Below are 19,962 nucleotides of genomic sequence, written 5' to 3'. Positions count from 1 at the left end.
CAAAATGAAACATTTTACAGTTTTGCCTGACAAAGTCAAGTCAGAAAGGGATACATAAAGAATACAACACGGAAGCATATATTGTTTACAACACGGTTAATCGGCTAATCTTAAAAAAACCATGGATTTATTCCCGAGTTTCACTGGAAAGCAAAAGGTCAGTCCTCTTAATCGGCCATTGCCTAAGGTTAAGTACCAGGTAAGTAAAAACACTTTATTATCATTGCCTGTCTGATAATCCTCTTAATTGTTAATTCACAGGTTAGTGTACACTGTCCCCGAATTTTCAGAAAAAGTAAGTATTTGATATCGTGTCAGCCTGAATCATCTAATCAAAATGCATTTATTTTATATCTTTTAGATTATTAAGGTGTCCCACGAATCTTGATACTTGATCATCTCAAGCTCAGCAAACTAATATAGAATGATTTTTCGATTTTTTTCGATTTTTCGAACAATTAACAATCTGGCTTTTGATTTAACTTAGATTTATAGAATTTCAAACGAGATTAATTGCGAAAAACTGAGAAAATTCCATCTGAGGGAAATCTGAATAGGGCTAATTAACATGGAGGTTTGCAAAAAATTTCAAGAAAATAAGGGTTGTCAAAACTTTGAATTTCTTTTTCTTCAGTATTAGTGCTTAGAATCGAAATTAACTCAGGATTCAGATCGATCGAGACAAGGACAATTTATTCTGACATTCTAAATGGTCTAAAAGCCATAAACTAATAAATTAGACGGATAAAAACAGGCCACTTTTGCGATTTTGCCATTTTGGAGTAATTGTTGGCTTTTTGCTTATTTAAAATTCTTAAAGGCAAAATTAATTGAAAATATGAAAGCTTAGTTAATTGTGCTTCAAAAAAGCCAAAAAATTCCAGATTACGTCTACAATTCTTCAGCCTATTGAAAAATAATCAAGTATCAGGATTCATGGGACACCTTAATATCTGAAATGGGGTACCATGTTGGTCAGAGATTGGTTGATTTGATATTTATTCGGGAGAAGAATTACAAAAGAGAAACGAAATTAATAAATATATTAATATTCAAGACTTTGTGGCAAACGCTTTTTGCAAAAGATGCGGATAAATTGGAGCATTCTAATGACGATCCGATCACCTGTAAGTTAGAGTGTCCACTATGATTTGCGATATTAATTACACTGTCTTTCCCATCATTAGATTATAAGGTATAACTGGTAAAGTTTTGGACAAATTTTTTGATAATGAAATGAGACACTTAGACTAGACATACAGGCGCCATTCAACCGTTGAAATTAAGATGTAACCTTTGACAACATTTAGACAAAAAATCAGGCATTTTTAATTCTTGATTGTAGAGTTATGGACCTAAATAGGCAGCAACGTCAAAATCTAATTTTTTCTTTCGTGCAAGAGCATAGTGACCTTAATTTGAATCAGTGTTTCGAAGAGCTTAAAAAGTTTGGAATATCCAGATCTTCTGTCTATTCAGTTGGTCAGAGAGTTAGGAATAATATTCCTCTAAATAATTACCATAAATGTGGCCGTAAAGCGGAAAAAATGACCATTGCTAAATTAAGTCAATTTTCTGAATGTGCCGAAGGTTGGACTCAGTCCCAAAGAAAATTAGCGGTCAAATTTGGTATCTCATTAGCGTATTGTCAAGAGCTTCTAAGGAAATTCGGAATCAAGACTTGGAAAAAGCGAGATGCCCCCAAATCTACCCCTGGTCAGTTAGAGTGACAAACAGAGCGACTCAAAGTTTTATCGGAAAATTTGATCCCAATAACAGGAAAAAAGGACATAATAGAAGACGATGAATCTTATTTTCCTCTTGTCGGTAAACTTAATAAGCATTTTTTATCGTCTGACCCTTCAATTCTCGACCCTAAAATAACCCTTAAACAAAGATCTAAGTTCGAAAAGCGAATGTGTGTTTGGATAGCGATATCCAAAAAAGGGTGCTCTAAACCATTTTTTGTCCCAGCTAATTGTGCCATCAACGCTGAAATTTATAGCAAAAGGTGTATAAAAGAGAGATTAGTTCCATTTATTAAAAATATCATGGAAACAATAGATATATCTTCTGGCCTGATGGTGCATCTAGTCACTATGCTGCGGTTACCATGGCAACCATATCGAAATTTGGTATAAAAATAGTCAAAAAAGACGAAAATCCGCCAAATATACCGCAATTAAGATCTATCGAAAGGTTCTGGTCACATTTGAAAGCGAAGGTATATGAGGATGGATGGGAAGCTACAGATTTTCCACAATTGAGGAAAAGAATTTCTAAAAAAATTAAGGAGTTCGATTCTGATTATTTTTTACTTTTCCGGACTTTTCCGACATGAAAAGTCCAGAGTCAGTGTAGCTGCAATAAATGGACCTTTGTCCGTCATATATGATCAAAATTATAAGAATTGTAACCCTTAATCACGTTCAAATTGTGATAATAAATTTTGTCCAAAACTTTACCAGTCATACCTTATAATTGAAAGTGACCCGATTGTTAACAAATATATCTCTTACAACAGGTAACTCTCGATTTCAATTTTTTATTTTTCTAATTAATTGCGAATAATTACAATGCCCATTTCAATAATTTCATCTTTTTCGTTTATAGGGATGAAGGAAGTTTAAATTGTGCATCGTTCATAGGAGGAATCATAGAAGCTGCTCTCAATGAAACTGGATTTGTATGTATAAATGTTTATTTCATCTCAAGATTGACATCATTCTCTATTTTTACAGAAAGCTAAAGTGACAATTCATTGGCACAAAGGGACAACTTTCATGATAAAATTCGATCAAGCTGTCATTGACCGGGATAAGGCTAAAGAATAAATCTTGATAAAAAATTTATCAGCAAAAAGTAATTTTTTGAAAACAAAATCCATTATGAAAAATTACAGAGCTTTTCAGTCACACCTATTTATTGTCTTCTCAAATTTTCGAGTCTAGCAATCAGATCAGCATCAGCATCATCCGCAGAGGCAGCAGCCGCTGTTGGTTTTTCACTCGATTGAGATGTTCCAACAGGTAATGAGCCACCGAAAGTTGGGATTTCACTTAATTTTTCATTTACCTGGATACCAAGTTCATCTAACACCTGAGCAACAATAGTATTACTCTCCTCCTCGTAATCGTCTTCTTACAAGGCGTCGTCCATAACCTCATTCATAATTTCTTCTTTCATGTCCATTATTTCTGTTTGCTTTTCAAATTCAGCCATTATCTTTTGAATTTGAGGCAAATTCATTTACCTATTCATAGACATCAGGGCTTTGGTGACTCCTTTCATGGCTACAGCCATTGAATTTTGAATTCTGAGAGTTTGAATTTTACGGGCAACTGCTTGAATATTTGCTTTCATCAGGATGAATTTCTTGCTAAACCTTCTGATACGCAGCTCGCAACAAGGCAATTATTTCGATCAATCAGCGAGTCCAAGAGGGCAATTAAGGCAATTAAGGCAATTACTGGCCACAAACATAAGTTTTTTTCATCTAATGTTCATGGTGCGAAAATTCGTAAAATATTTTTAAATTTTGTTTTTTTCAAAAAACTTGAGCATAGAGAAATGCCTAGACTCGCCATGAAAATGCCAATAACTTTTGTTAATCAAAAAACGGGCACCTATTATTTTTCACTTTTGGTGTACCCCTGATGGGCTATCCAAAAATATATATTTCATAAAAAACTCGAGCGACAGTTCGTGCCGATCCCTTGTGAAACCAAAGATACTTGAGCAAATTGATACTCGCCGGCTTTAAATAGTGTTGATGAATGTGAATTATGCCACTTGTTGACTCAAATTAGTTAAATCTATATTTTTCAGTGTCCTTGGAATCATGGCTGACAGTCAACAATCAACAACCACTTTTTTCAAAAATCCAGACCATGGTGAATGTTTAAAATACTGTTTACTTGCAAAATTAGCATGTTTAATTGTTAAGGTAAGTGTTTTTTGTCGATTTTCACTGTAAATAATGTTTTTTTGTCATTTTCATTTATCAACAGGTTGCTTCCATCAATATTTTGCCTACTCATAACGCTGATGCTTTTGTTCCGCAAAATTTTTTGCAAAATCAAACGACAATCAATGCTATCGTAAACGCAACGCTGGTGGGTTTCAGTAGGTGGGACTCTGCATTAGTTGCACATGGCAAAGAGAGGATACTCTCACGAATCACAGATCGCATTTTTTCCATTTTACCCAGGAGTGGTTCGCGCACTTAAATATGCTTTATTCCCCTGGGCGGAATCTTCGCATGATGGTTTGTTCATAATAGCCAGATTAAAGTATGTACCACCCAATGATGGCGTTCTTATTGGCCCACATACATCTGAATGGACAAGATCAAGAAAACCTCAGCTTTAATGGATCACCGTGTAAAAGGTGAAGTCGTTGATTTGCATTTCAAACAAGTAACACGTTGAAATGTCCCGGATACGCCTTCATTCAATCCATTAACCATCGATTTACTTCTCATAAGTTTAATTGCTTCTAGGTTAAGATGTTTAAGCCTCCGATGTAATTGATAAAGCTCTGATGAAGTAGTAATTGTCGCCAATTTCCCATTAGAGGTTGACTGATCAAATATTCATTAAGGTAAAGGTCATTAAGGTTTTTTTTACATATCATCAATGTTTGACCTTCTGCACCAATCACCTTGGCTTGCCTTTTCTCAAATATAACAATATTACCATTGTCTGTAATTTTTGCAACAGACAAATAATTGCTTTCCAAACTAGGTACATAATGGGCTTTATTTATTCTGAACGCTCTCCCGTTTATTGAGTGTTCAATGTACCGACACAAGAAACTTCCAATTCTTGGCCACAGTAACATAGGATACTTCTGATTCAGCAATATCCGTCAGTTCATCCATGGAGGTAACATAGTGTTTTGTAGCTCCACTATGTTGCTAATGCTAATATTAATAGTGTAATCAGCATCGGCTATAATGTATACCATAAAAGTTTCATTCGGTGCACCCTCCTGGATCATTGACAATAATATGTCCTAATAACAATTAGGGAGTTTTCACTTTGTTTGAATTGTTTCATAGATTTTGTCAACAATAGTAATATCAAATATGATGCTAGCATCACTTATGACTATACCAAGAAGAAATATAATAATTGTGAATTTCTGACTTTTTCTAACCCATCTTTATCGTTTCTGTATCCTCAATTTTCTTTTTTTTTCGTAAATATCTCAAGAACGGTAACTCAGATTGAAAAATGATTTACAATTTCAGAATCAGCATAAAAAATACACAAGAAAAAATTATTTAAAAAGTAATCTGAAAACTTTTGACATCCTCCTTATTATTATGCCTAAGGAGCGGTGCCATTATTCAATCACAAATCTTAGAACGCGTTAGAAAGCTTTTCATTTATAAATGAAAATCCGGTCAATTTTTTAAATAATAAGTAATCTAATGTTATAGTCCATGTTAAAAGCTCTTAATTAGATAAAAAATGGTGACTGTGAGTACTACCAATCGCGAGATATCGAGGTTCAAAGTTTTCAGGCCAATGGCCAAAATCAAGAGAACTGTTGATAAATTGAAAAAAGTTTTCAATCGATGATATGTACCGACAACTTTTATCGACAAATAATGAGTTTCAGATCTCTAGCTATTATGGTCACAGAATGGCGGAGGTTTAACCGAAAATCGAAGTGATCTGTGATCACAGAAACAGAGAATTTTATTTTACAAAATGATTACATTTTCTGTTTAGCCATCAAAAGTTACCGCAGAAAAATAAGTTTCATGAAAAAATCTTGTCCCATAGTTGAAAAAAAGGCGATCGAAGTTTGTACTTTGACCTCGATTTTCTCAAAAACTGTCAATCGGAGAAAATTTTTGATGCCACTAATGGACTCAGTTTTTTTGGGCCTACAAACTTACAAAGTTCCAACTCTTAACTCGAAAGTCAGATTTTTTGGCACCACTCCTTTTATCACATTTGTGCAATAGTAATTTTTGTCTCTTATTTTCTTAATTATTCCGACACCAGCCAACCTTCATCATTTTTGTTAATTTACCCTTTCTCCTCAATGCACACCTTAAATATTTATCTTTGATTGTTGTTTTTTTTCATTTTCCTTGTATTGTTTTTTTTGTTATAATTTGTAACTGCTTGTCACACCATCTTTAAATCACCACCATTGATCACCAAAGAATCTCTGTTTATCCCTTTATTTTTGATCATCTTCATACAAATTGAGAACTAATTGGGACCCATTAAGGAAGCAAAGTCAATTATAAAAAGAAATTTTTAGTTTTTTAAAACACAATCGACTCTCAAGTCAGTTCTCAACACAATTCCATCAGCACTTAACAAACCCGATACATTGGTTTCCGTAAGCGTGTCGTGGAGCAAATAAATAATCTTAAACGTGTCTTGTCTGTGTTGACTCACCTTAAAAATTTTTCCATGGATTCAGCATCAATTGATTCAAATAGTAACACCATCGATGAAGCTAGTAACGTTAAATCTGAATCAACCAGTAGTTCATTTGAAGAACGAGTTAAAGTAGATACAGTAAAGTACCAGATAATGACAGTACCAGATAGTGACAGTAAATTTGTCAATGGTCCCTAATTAAGGAGGGGTTTAAAAAATCTGTATTTTTTCAATACACTGCCCGGCAAATAGTACGAATAAGCTATTTCAAGTTACTGTCATTGTCTGGTACTTTACTGTAGGAAAAAGTTTGAACAGATTATAAACGGTAAGATTTTGAATCATTAAACACCAGGCGAAAGTAAAATGTATAACACTTTGAATGATTATCACTGATAAGAAAATGTTAAATTTGCTAACCTTTGTGTCAACCTTTTGGTGCCCTGTAAACTCGCCACATTTAAGCTTCTAAACAAACAGAGAGTCAAACCCTTTTACAGGTATAGTCTTAATCTGCAAAACAAACAATGTTTAGGGTCCAAGTTGAAAGCCTTTTCTTGAACTAATTACACCAACTTTGAGACAATATGCTTCTCTTAATTTAAAGAATTCAATTCAAAATTATATAAATTGTTTGATGCTAAAGCATCATGCTTTTATAAACGTTATCAAACAATTTCAATAGATCAATATACTGATCCCGATCATGTTGAAGCTAGTGTTGGCATCCATTTTCATAACCGAAAATATTGTAAGGATTGAGAAATTTTACTATTTCCAAGAATTGGTACCTCTAAATTTAAATATAAAATAAAGTTTGATCATAAAATAGTTCCCAGAAATCGGGATTAAAAGTTTACCAAGAATAAAAATAAGATGCAATTTCAAGTAAAAATAAGAAAAGAATGTCATAAACATGTCAGACCAATGTATGAAGTAAATACAATTTATGTGAGAAGAAAATAGAGAAATGAAAGGTCACGTAGACCAGGTCAGGCCAAAAAGAGGTCAGGCCAATGGATATAAAAAGAAAAGAAGAGAGAAAAGAAGTCAGTCTCTAACAGTACGATTTGGACTCATCATAAGTGAAAAGTAAACATTTTGTATCTTAAAAAGTTCATCGAAGTGAAACAATAAAAATTGAGTTGTGAAACAAAGTTATTTTTCTTATTTTAATTTTTCCATAAGGTCTGACAGTGTGTCATTATGTTCCACTATCTCTCTTTCTCTTTACCTTCTCATCATTTATCCTCACCAATTTCCAACCTTACAATATTAATCAACATGAATTTGAATTTCTGTACCAGGGTGATGCCTGATCCTTAAAAGATTGTATTAATAATAACAAGCTGAGCCACGATCATGACTGATCGTAAATTTCTTTTCACTGAATACAAAAAATCCAATCCACATTTAAAGACTGAAATTATTGATGAAAAACCATTGTCAATGAGAAAAAATAAAATAAAATCTGGTTCAACAGTTGAGGCGACATATTTTTTACCTAACTCTTTGCTCAAAAAATGGTTTTACATATCCTTCTTATTTAACAATAAACCAACAATCAACCTGAACAACCAAAAAATTTTTCCCCCGAAGTCAATGGTAAAAGATACGGATTCTGCATTTTTTCCCCTACCCTGTTTAAACGCTAATTTCTCAGGTACCTGAATTCCGATAAAGTTCCTACTATTTTTCGTGGATGTAGTTTAATCATGGCTTTCAGGCTGTAAAAAAATTTTCTTTAGAATCCGTTTAGTTTGGCCACAATCTTTACGCAAAAATTTCATGTTTTGACTTTATATATGGTATAGATATAGATTTGTATTGTAATATCAATTGTAATAATTCAATTGATTCTATGAGTTAAAACAATTGTCTTACCCATTTTTGTCACCAAAGTTGGTGTAATTAGTTCAAGAAAAGGCTTTCAACTTGGACCTTAAGCGTTGTTTGTTTTGCAGATTAGGACCAAACCCTGGTTTTGAGCAACATTAATGAACAAAGAGCAAAGAGTCTCTTCAAAGGCAACAAGTGATCTACTTTTGGTCCACCATTTTTTGTGCTTAGATGAGGATCTCAATATTCATCTAATGAATTAATTGTCTGAGCGAAGCGAAGACTATAAGATGAAATCAGAAATCTGCGTGCCGCGATAACTCAATTTTTATAATTAAGATTTTCTCAAGATCTTGAGAATAGGCTTTTAGCCTGCCAAGGCATACCTGTATGGTTTTTGGTTAACATTGGCCCACTCCCGAATTTTCATAAATTTTAATGCCGATAGATGGCAGCACATTTTTGCGCACCAATTGATTAAATTGAACGGGAACGGCTTTTTCAGCACTTTTTTACCGTTTTTCACTGTATTGTAAATCGTATTGTCCACCGCTCAATCAAACACATCCACAAAATCAATCAAATCAAACATCATCACTTTTAAAGATACTTTTCTCAACAAATTGTCCACCACTTTCATCCACCACATCTTCAAACAATTTTTTATAAGATTATCCATCCCAAATCTTACCGAATTTTGATCACTTTTGGGATATGATGGCGATTAATAGTGAATGTGTTAGATGGTGAAAAAGTGGTCAATAATTTGGTGGAAATGCGTTGTAGATCTTATAAATAATTGTTTGAAAATGTTGGGGCTAAAAGTGGTGGAAAAAAGTGAGTCTTTATTGGTCCCGTTAATTTCCTATTTTATTTCACCTAATGGCAGGGTAACAAAGAAGTGAAAAAACTCTGGGGCAAACTGTAGTTACTCATGAATTGTCGATATCAGTTCGTGAACTTTCTGTTTTAGTTTATTTCAATTCTTTAATTTTTATTACAATCATTCCTACATTGATCACAGTATACACACGCTCAGACGTCACTGTTTTTGCAGTAGATCTAGTTATTTATAAATTATACCAAAGACGTAAAATTTTTATCTTAAAATGAATGAAAACAATAATTCTGATAAAAGTAAGTTTCGTTTGTTTTTCAATTCAGTTTTAAGATAAATGATTCTTTATGTTTAGTTACAATAAAAGTGAGACACTCGGATGAGGATTATCATGATATTACAATTGATTGGTCAAATGAAAGTTTTGATTACAGGAAACAAGTAATGCATCAGGTAAGTCAGAAGAAAAGACAATGAAATGAATAATTTCTTATTAACATTTTGCTTGCATTTATAGTTATCAGCATTCACAGGCATACCAGTCAAATATCAAGCGTATGTTATCTACACGGTGTACAGAAAGTTCGTGTGAGGGGTGGGGTAAAATGTAATCAGTAATGTCAATAATAACAATAGAAAATGTGTTCAATGCGCAAGGGAAATTATTTTTTCCCCTCACACGAACTTTCTGTACACCCCGTATTAATGTAGAAACATCTGTCGACTTGGGCAACCCTGAATTCGGTGATGAGTAAACGATTTATTTATGAATTTTATTCAACTTTTTTGAGCTTTTGCAAAATTTAAATACTCTCTAATTAATTCTTTAGAGAAGGATTGGGATACACGCTTCCGGATAAAAAAGAGGATGCAATGGAGTATATTCAGGATGGCGCTTGTTATCTTTTCAATACGAGCATATTCATCGACCAAAAATACGATCCTACTGATCCTAGTATTATCTGTGCCTATATACTGACTCATCGTGATCTGGTCAATGAAAATGGTTGCAACTTCTATTATTGTCACTCTTTGGGTAGTCGTTTCTTCACGCAGAAATTTTCAAAGCTCATTAAATCCGAGCACTTGCAGACACTTCTGGATGCAAGAGTTGAAGGACAAACACAGGAAACTTTAACAAGAATTAAATTAAATCTGAATATTGAACACCTTACTCGCCTAGACTGCCTTCGATCTTACGAATCTCATGGACCATATGGTTATCCATTCCCTGATTACTATTTGCGTTACCGAGGTTAATGAAGATATACTAAGTTATTTTCGGTTACGTGATTATTACTTGCGTTATCGAAGTTGATTAAGAATGCTTTTGCAGTTCATTATCAATCAAATAAACTGACTTATATCAACTTTTGGCATTAAAAGATGAAAATTTCAAAAACATTTGACTATTTGGCTATTTTTATCAGTAAATGCTCCCTCATTTCTGGTCGGATCTGATTTGAAAAATGGATTCTGATGATATTGGAACAGCAGATTCACTCAAAGTGTGAAAAGGACGTGCTGATTATCCACCAATTCCACGAGTCATTCCACCAGTCCGAGAGTTTGGCATTAAATCAGAAATTTTATTGTGAAAATTTACATTAATGGGTACGAGTACTTTTTTGAAGAGATTCGGTATCGCAAATGATTTAATTGCAGGAAAGAGAAAGCGGCTATGCTTCAGCCTGTTCCATCAATTCCAGTTCAAGATTTTACAATTTACAAACTTTAACCAATTCTTTAGAATTCTTGAGGACAGCATAATGGTCCAGAGTTAAGGTCGGGAGAGTCACCTTAGTTACATTCATAGAAACATAAATACAAAATACAGCAAAGAATCTTGAAAACTGGTTTTTAGAGACATTTATGGAATTTTTGATTACAAAAAACAATTGAGGCATCAGGTAAGTCAATAGAAAAGACAATGAAATGAGTAATTTCTAATTTATATTTCTATCAGTAGTTATCAGCATACACCGGCATTCCAGTTGGATATCTACTTTATATCGACGTGCAAGCTCCACATCTAACGCGGTTATGCGGTTACGGTTATCTAAACACCGAATCGATGATGAGTAAATGATTTATTTATGAATTTCATTCAACTTTGTCATTGAGCTTTTCCAAAATTTTAATTCTCTCTATTGATCCTTCAGGGAAAGGCGGGTTCGGGAGTATGATGCCAACAATGGATAATCTTCACGATGGCAATTGTTATTGGAAGGTATTAGCGTTTTGAACTATTGAACTACATAGTGTTTGTTGCCACGCCACCATAGTGCCATACTACAATTGTTATTGGAAGATATTCGCGTTTTTCGCCGAAGTATTGAACTACATAGCGGAATCTAGGGTCTGTCATGGCACTAATTTGGTCAAAAAAACTTGAAGATTGCGTAATTGGTAATATCAGAGGTATTTCTTGGGTCAGTTTAAGATGAAGCATTCGAAAAAAGTGTCGATATCTTTCAGAAATTTGAAAGTTAACAACAAAGGAGGAGTGCTTATTAGCCAAATGTATCGAGATGACATTGGTCGTAATGCAGTTGATGCTTTCCGTGTTAATGTTATTCATGCTCGCCAGCAAGTACGGTCACCGGTAACAAATATTGCAAGAACGTCTTTTTCCATATTAAACGAAGTAATTTATGGTTAGTGGCAGTTACTAAACAAAATTTAAATGCTTCAATGGTATTTGAATTTTTACTGAAAATGTGTGAAGTAATGCAAAGTTATTTTGGTAAAATAACTGAAGAGAACGTTAAAACGATTTCGTTCTCATATATGAGTTATTGGATGAGATTCTTGATTTTGGTTATCCACAAAATACTGATACAGGAATATTGAAGATATATTTATTACTCAACAAGGTTTAAAATCTCAGACAAAAGAAGAACAATCACAAATAACTTCTCAAGTAAAGTTGTAATAAAAGCATTCTTATCTGGTATGCCTGAGTGGAAAATCAAGAAAATGGCTGGTATGAAGGAGACACAATTAAGTGCTGAAATTGAACTTTTATTGACAGATACAAAGAAAAAATGGAATCGACTACCAATAACTATGAACTTTGAAGTACCATTTGCTCCTTCTGGGCTTGAAGTTAGATTTTCAAATTATTTGAATCAAAACTCAACTATTCCGATCATGATGTTTTTAAATGGGTTCGTTATATTGGCCGCAGTGGACTCTATGAAACAAGATGTTAATAATAATAAGGAGAAGGTGAAGGAGAAAATGATGAAGATAAAGAGTAAGAGGAGGAAGAACAATAAGAAGAAGAAAATACAAAGTGGCAACATTTAGTCGATATCATTGATCTAAACTATCAAATTACATTGTATCACAACTTTTATCGAGTTGATCATGAAATGGTTGATTAAATATTGGAACAAAAGCAACAGTTACGATGATAATAGAAAAACGATAATTTAAACCCGGTGAAACACTTACTTTTTAACTTGTATTAATTTTGCGTGTTAACTGTTCATTATAATTTAATTCATGGGTTATATAATTAATAAATTAATTTACTCGTTACTTTTTTAATCTAAAGTGTCAATTTTATTTATTTAAAGTGGTTGGATGATTTAGTGTGAACTTTGGCTACAATCTTTTTTGAGATACAATATTCAATTATAATGTCTAATGAATAATAATGAATAATATCCTTCAATTTTTGTTTTTTAACATTTGTTGGTGGTTACAATGGGGAAAAGATTCAACAAGGTATATTCATTTTGAATGAGAGCATGAAAAGTTCTTTATCGAGATTCTCTTTTCTCTTTTCTCGCATGTTTTTCTTGTGTTCTGCTTTCTTTTGGCGAGCTGAATCTTTGGCAGTTTTGTATTCTTTCTCAATAGTCTCTAGACGCCGCAGTGTCTCTTCTTTTGTCTTTTTATTTCTTTCCAGCCTTTCTGATTCGTCTTGTTTATCTGCAGATCACGGAGATGAACTTCCAACTCACCATTATTATTTCTAATTTCCTGAATCTGAGCTGATTGTTCCTTTTCCATTTTATCGCTTCTTTTCTTCAACTCTTCGATATGAGCTTGCTTTGTCTTGCATGAGAACTTGATGCTTTCGATTTCGTTTTCCAATAAAACAAGCTTTTCTTCAGATGTTTCCAATCTTTCTTTCAATTCATGGTAAGTTTTTTCTATCAAAGGCAGCTCTCCTAGTTTGGTCTTCATTTCATCAATTTTCTTACCCATATTAATAAATGAAGTCGTTTTCTCCATATTTGAGTAAATCAATTTAACCATCTTTGCCTTTTCATCTTCTTCAATAGCACTTGCTTCTTGTTTCATCTTTTCAATTTCCATTTCTATCTGCTTGATATTTTGCTCTCGATTATTGATTTCCGCTTCTAATCGCTCGTTCTCGACTTTACTTTCCGCGTTTTTAGCATTTATTTGCTCTTCAAGCAGGTCAGTTTCTTCTTCAATTCGCAAATTGGCAGCTATCCATTCGTTTATTCAATAGATTCGGACACATCAACTGCATTTGTTGATTTGGCCATTACTCATGGTGGGAACAATACATTTTTGGAGACAATTTATGCTGGAAAACCTTTGATTGTGGTTCCTTTTTCATGGATCAACCTGATAATGCTCAACGAGCTGTTGATTGTGGAATTGGTTCTCGAATCAATCTTTATGAAATTGAAGAAGTTAAAGTTTTAAACACTATTGAAGAAACATTATCGAACCCATCATATGCTGAGAAAATTGCCAAAATATCTGCTTCTATGAAGTCACCGAGAAACAAAGAGAATGTTGTCCGAAAAATAGAAAATTTCATTAAAAATAATCGAAAGTAATAACTGAAAACTGTTTGAATTAAATAAGAGCATGTTCAATTAAATTGAATCTTTAATAATCTTTTCACTATTCACTATTCACATGAATATCTCTTCGACTTTGGTGTTAGCCTTGAATTTTAATAATAATTGATAATAATAATGGTTTTCAGTCAATGTAACAAAAATCAATCAAAAATGAAAGCTAGAGTACATCATTTATTGAAAGGAAATGATAAAATAAATTCAAAGCCACCGAAAATTATAAACCTACACAAAATATAAAAACAAGTGATTACATTTATATTTTCCTTATCATTATCATTATCATTTCCATCTTTCTCTTTTGATTGAAATTCACAGAAACTTCAATAAAACTGTTTATAGCAAGGTCCAGGATATCATAACAAATCATAAAATGCATTGAAAGGTTGAAGAAATAAATATTTCATTAAAAGCCATTGTTATGATAATTTATGATAAGCAAGTTTTGTTGTTTTCATTTAGATGGAGATAATTTTTGAACAATCCATTTGAGTAGAAAAATTATTTCTCGTTGAGAATCAACAGGCTTGAGAAATATAAAAGTAGAAACCAATCATCCAAATATAGCTTTGATTAATCATCATATCCATTTTATCGGATTACCAACATTAGTTAGCATCGTTTTTAAATGCATAAACAGTTGTTTGTTTATAAGTTTGATTTCGACGCAAAATAACGTATTTCTCCCATCCAGGAATGTTTATAGCGTTTGGTGGACGTTGGGCCTCCAAACAGAAACCATAATGTTTATCATATTGAATGTCACTCTGGTGTGGATAGCTTTTGGTTGGGATTGAAGGATTAAGAAAATTTCCTGTGTAAAATTGGAAGGCTGGCTCAGTAGTAGACATTGTCATTTTTATTCCTGAACTTGGACATGAAACACTGATGGCAGGAATACATTGTGATTCACTCTTTGGATCGTCCTCTTTATAACCTGGAACCAGATAACAATCATCATAACCACCAATTTGTTCAATGAAATCACCAATCTTTTTGGCTTTGGTAAAATTGAGAGCAGGATTATCTTCAACATTTATGATTTTTCCATTTGCTGTCAATGAGTCATCTTTTTCCAAGACTCGGTTACAATCAGTTTGTACAATATGGTTGACAACTGTTAAATCATTAAGGTCTTTGAATCCACTCAAATTGAAATAAGTGTGATTTGTTAGATTAACGATTGTTGCTGCAATATCCTTTTCTTCGTCATCATTGATCAATTGAGCCTCATAATTTAATGACAGCTCCTCAGAGTCATTTACCGCATATTCAATAGATACTTTTAGAGTCCCTGGGAAACCACAATCACCGTTTGGGGAAAGAATCGAAAATTTAATTGAGCTTGCGGTTTGATTTTCTACAGTCCAAGGCCGGTGGCTAAAAGAAACTTTTCCTCCATGCAAGCAATTAGGACCGTTGTTAGCCTCCAGCGAGTAGCTCTTGCCATCAATTTTAAAAGACGCATCTCTGATTCTATTGGAATAATGACAAAATTAGGCGCATAAATTAGTAAAATAATTCAGAAACAAACAAACAGCTAATATCATTAGAAAGATGGATTCAATTTAGCTTACCTGCCAGCAACTCGGCCGACTACACACCCAAAGTATGGTACATTCTTGTCAATGTAATCGCTTGGTTGGGGTAAGCCAAGGACAATATCTCGTTCCTCGCCGTTTTTATCAACTACATATAGATTTTTAATCGAAGCTCCAACACTGATTAAGGATGTTTTAAGTGATCCTCGTTTGTTGGAAATGGTGTAAGTGTCGTACATCTTTAACTAGTACAAGCAGTTGAAATAATCGGTTAAGCTATTAAATGATAAAGATTATTAGCTTATAATTGAGATTAATACTGATTCAGTGTGGAAAAAAAGACAAATGGATTAAACAGATGAAACAAGCAGTCACCGTTGAGATGAAGAAATGCAGCTAAAACGGGTTGAGTATCAAAATTGACAACACAATCAAGCAGAGGCACTGAATAAAACACAAAAGCAGAAGAAAAGTATCAACAAAACCAGCAGCCAAACAGATGATAATTTTCTTGTTTATCTGTCTTCATCTTGAGACGAGCTAGCTGAGAAGCAATTAAAAGATTGCCGTAATACTTTAAGAGTAGATGTTGATGAGCAAGGTGTCGATGATTTACTTGATAGGTCCGAATTTTCCATCTTATCCTTTACTGGCGAAGGCTTACGTATCCGGTTGAAATAAATTTGCTGCATGACAAAATTTCAAGCCTATTTCAAGAAGATAACAATTAGACGACGAAGAACAAGCGATAAACAAAAAGAAACAGTTGGTGGAAAACTATTAGAAAGAAACAATCATAGATCAAGAAACAGATAACGTGTCAAGAAAACAAAAATGTTGAAGATTGTTGAAAATTAAAATATAAATTCAATACAAACAGAAAATTACCTGTTTTGGAACAATTGAAATCAATCTTTAATTAGTTGATCAGCAATTGAATTTGAATCGAAAGTTGATTCAATTTTCTACATTGAATGTAAAAAAAGCTAACAACAGAGGGCAACATTAACCTTAACATCAAAGAGGAGTTACTCTTTGCTTAACATACAAAATACGAGCTGTATTGCCATCTTTTATCCAGAAAGTCTAACTTTGATTTTACAATTTGCATATCAATAATTCAACTGTTAACTAATTATTATCCGCTCTTATCTAGTCTATCCTGACTTTGAGAATCATATTTTTCCTGCTTTTTCTTGAATTAGGTTGATTAGGAATTATTCATCTAGTTAATTAGGTGAGTCCGCAATTTACATGTTGACTATCACATGAATTGCGGGTAGGAATTCATTAAAAAGTTTCAAGGCATAATTTTTGAGTGATAACTTATTGTTACAAACCAAACAATGAAATTCAATTAATAACCATTCGTGATCATATCTCGATGTATCTTTCACCCAAAACTATTAATAACATTGAATTTTCCATCAAAAAATTTAACGCCTTTAAGCTGAAACTCTAATTGATCTAGAAATATCTCAATATTTTCAGATTTTAAAATTTAACAAAAATTTCTTGCAATCAAATGGTTTTCAATTTTTTAAACTAATTTTGTTTCACTTCGATCAAAGTCAATCTCAGCAGATTCATTCAACTTTTGTTGCTTGAATTCATTTCGAGACTTAAATTATTGAATCTTTGACGAACCGATAACTTTGTTATTCAATTTCTTTCAAGATTCAAAGCACTAATATTATGTAAAGTGAGGTGCAGTTGGCAATCCAGGAGAAGAGATCGAATCCAGAAGCTTTTGCATATTTTGTGTCATAAATTCGTAGCTGTTGGTGAAAAATTACTAAAAGGTGAACTATTTCTAGCGACTTAATTGTTTCAAAATGTCTTCATTCATACGGGAAAATGCATCATCGGTAACACTTACCTTTGTCAATCTAACATGAATTGTTATAAGGTTTGTGATTTTAACAGTCTTTCACTTACATTGTGTTTCATTTGCTAATAATGAATCTTGTGATCTCATGCTTAGCTCAATATGTGATAATTTTGAAGGTTTTATCGATTCTCAATCTTCCACTTGTCAGATTCTGGCAATGCATTTTTCGTTCACCTTAAGAGGTTTTGTTCATATTCTGATAAAGGCGAGTTTTATCTGATGATTTATCTTTCAGCTTCCAAATAATTCTACGTCACCTATTCATTTCTTTTAGGTGCAGATAATCAAGTTGAAATGAGAATGAAATCACCAATTAACTAAATGGTCTGTTTTAAGAAGATTTCAGCTCAAATTACAACATATATCGACACTTCTCATGCAAAATGAAAGAATTTATCCAAATTTTCCTGATATAAAGATGTCTTGGATTCCATAAGCCTTTCATGCATCTTTCGTTAGTATTTTACCAGATAGCTTTTGAAACTAAGCACATATTTTAACCAATTCCTCACGCCATGATCAATGAGACCATCTTAAATTTACTCAATGATTTTCCGATTGAAACCAATTTTAAATGCTTTTACTAATACTTAGTTCTTGTTTTCATTATCGCCAAACACCTGACAAATTCATGTTCAAATTGTCAATTCGTCAAAATATCACCTACAGAACTCATGAAAATCTTCATGTCTAGTATTTATGCCACCAGTACTGTTTACTGTCGCTCATCTGGTAATGATTGTTATGGAAGTTTAAATAAAAATAAATAACTTGTTTACATAATTTGCTGAAAAATATGCGATAAATACCAACGCATTGTTTTCATATTTCTAGCGTTGTTCAATCCGATTACTAATCAATGATTAGGGGTAGTATTGATTGTCTGAAAGGCTTTCAATATTTACAGTTGATTCATGCTAAAAAATTAATCTTTAGTCAGAAATTTGAAGCGGATATAAATTTTTTGCTCAGTTTTTTGCAATATTGGATTCATAGGAATTGATAGCTGGAAACAAAAATAGATATTTGAAGCTGGATTATATGGCAAGCTTAAAATGCATATTTTTCACCTTCGTTTGTTAATGCAATTTGATTAAGCTTTTCACCAATTTATGAACCCTATTCATATGAATTAGCTTACAATCTTTAGCCATACTTAGGTAAATCAATTCATGAACTGGAAAATCACTTAACCATTTCACTGTGATAACTGGAATCCATATTAGTGTGATAGACTAGGTAGAGTGAATAATTATGAATTGTGTTCATTTATAAACTCAACTATCTTGATCAGTTTAATCAAGATATTGGCTTAACAAGTTGACTTGGATCAGTAATGCAAAATCAGCTCATGTTGTCTTAATGATTGCCTTTTCTAATTAGGGAGCAGTTTAGTAACCAATGTAACAACGAAATATGATTCTTGGAAACTGTATAATAACTTGAAGGAGCTCGAGTTTCCAACCTAAAATTGTCAAGTCTTAACTGAGTCATCAATGGGTTTACTTGATCTGGCTCACATTGAGTCATAGACTTTGAATGGTGGTCCAATTTTTCACCAGCACCACCCTGCTTTGAGTTTAACTACACTTGCTTTCAGTGTATCACGGGTTGAAATGGTGATCTACAAAAAGTGAATGCCAAAATGTTATTAAGAGATAGTTTTCATAGAAACTGATGATGTAATACAAAATATCTATTTTGTATCATTTTATTGAAAATACAAGTGATTTTGAGATAATCATTTAATGTTGTTTCCAATATTAAGATATTTTCAGTGATAATGTCAACCATCATTGATTGTCCATCAGCCATAGTTAGCACGGTAATAGATTAAACATTTCTTTAAAAGATATCACATTATGATTAAAATGACATTGAGATGTTATGAATATCATCTTTGAAGTACTTGATACATTTTCATACAAGATAATCACCAAACATTGTTCCACAAATCTTCATTCCTTTCTTTGATTGGCTTCTTAGGCCTACTGAGATCGTAATATTTAGTACATTGGCACTTGTTAAATGAGATAACCGTAATTGGCGATAATAGAAGATAATTTTGATCAGATTTTAAATGAATTTAACTGTTGGTGAATTCATTTAACCTTTGATGAACATAAAATTTAACAAATTTGTAAGTAAAAAATATTTGAATTTGGCTCCATCTACCGAAATCTTGACACTTTGTTTTGTTTGTTTTGGAAACTAAGGAAAAATATTATTCAATGTTTTGCTCGATTATTGCGCGTTCCAATATTTGATTAAGGATTTAGTTACTGATATTTAACTTAAAATAAATGATGTTTTTTATTATCTATGTGATCAATTTACAAAGAGTAAGGTAGGTTACTCTTTGCCTATTAGTGATTTTTATTGTCATTCAACTTGTATGTTTCAACGATCAACAAAAGAGTTGATCATTAATATACAAGCTCTTATAATATTTACATCTATAATTATTATCATCCAGTCTTTTGTCTTTTAATTGAATTTGTATCCTTTAATATCATTTAATATGACGTTATGTTTCATCTGATGATCTTCAATCAAGTGTACAACAGTCTATCCACTTGATTCCATCCTT

The 19,962-nt window shown here is 32.7% G+C and overlaps 2 protein-coding genes and 1 pseudogene across 2 annotated transcripts; 1 reads left to right on the top strand and 2 right to left on the bottom strand.

The window, feature by feature from the left end:
* Positions 1 to 2,747: 2,747 nt before the first annotated feature.
* On the bottom strand, positions 2,748 to 3,408 carry LOC149094108 (charged multivesicular body protein 2a pseudogene; annotated as a pseudogene).
* Positions 3,409 to 12,016: 8,608 nt separating this feature from the next.
* On the top strand, positions 12,017 to 14,014 carry LOC112539952 (uncharacterized). Its single transcript, XM_025162793.2, is given in 3 exon segments — positions 12,017 to 13,242; positions 13,503 to 13,681; positions 13,684 to 14,014. Coding segments are annotated over 3 exon segments (483 nt in total). The 5' UTR covers positions 12,017 to 13,171; the 3' UTR covers positions 13,917 to 14,014.
* Positions 14,015 to 14,087: 73 nt separating this feature from the next.
* Positions 14,088 to 16,492, bottom strand: LOC107371856 (galactose mutarotase-like). Its single transcript, XM_015940016.3, has 3 exons — positions 16,370 to 16,492; positions 15,518 to 15,757; positions 14,088 to 15,416 (listed from the first exon to the last, which is right to left on the bottom strand). The coding sequence occupies exons 2-3, from the start codon at positions 15,718 to 15,720 to the stop codon at positions 14,549 to 14,551; spliced, it is 1,071 nt and encodes a 356-aa protein (XP_015795502.2). The 5' UTR covers positions 15,721 to 15,757; positions 16,370 to 16,492; the 3' UTR covers positions 14,088 to 14,548.
* Positions 16,493 to 19,962: the final 3,470 nt, after the last annotated feature.

Source organism: Tetranychus urticae, chromosome 2 (genome assembly GCF_039701765.1).
Source record: "Tetranychus urticae isolate SD_2017Ah chromosome 2, NJAU_TeUrti_SD_1.0, whole genome shotgun sequence".
Lineage (NCBI taxonomy): Eukaryota > Metazoa > Arthropoda > Arachnida > Trombidiformes > Tetranychidae > Tetranychus > Tetranychus urticae.
This window is presented reverse-complemented; position numbering and strand designations above follow the sequence as displayed.

Coding starts and splice junctions, on each gene's coding strand:
- LOC107371856 (XM_015940016.3), bottom strand. CDS start 15,720: ATGTACGACACTTACACCATTTCCAACAAACGAGGATCACTTAAAACA. Junction 15,417..15,517: donor GTCGGCCGAGTTGCTGGCAG/GTAAGCTAAATT, acceptor TTATTCCAATAG/AATCAGAGATGCGTCTTTTA.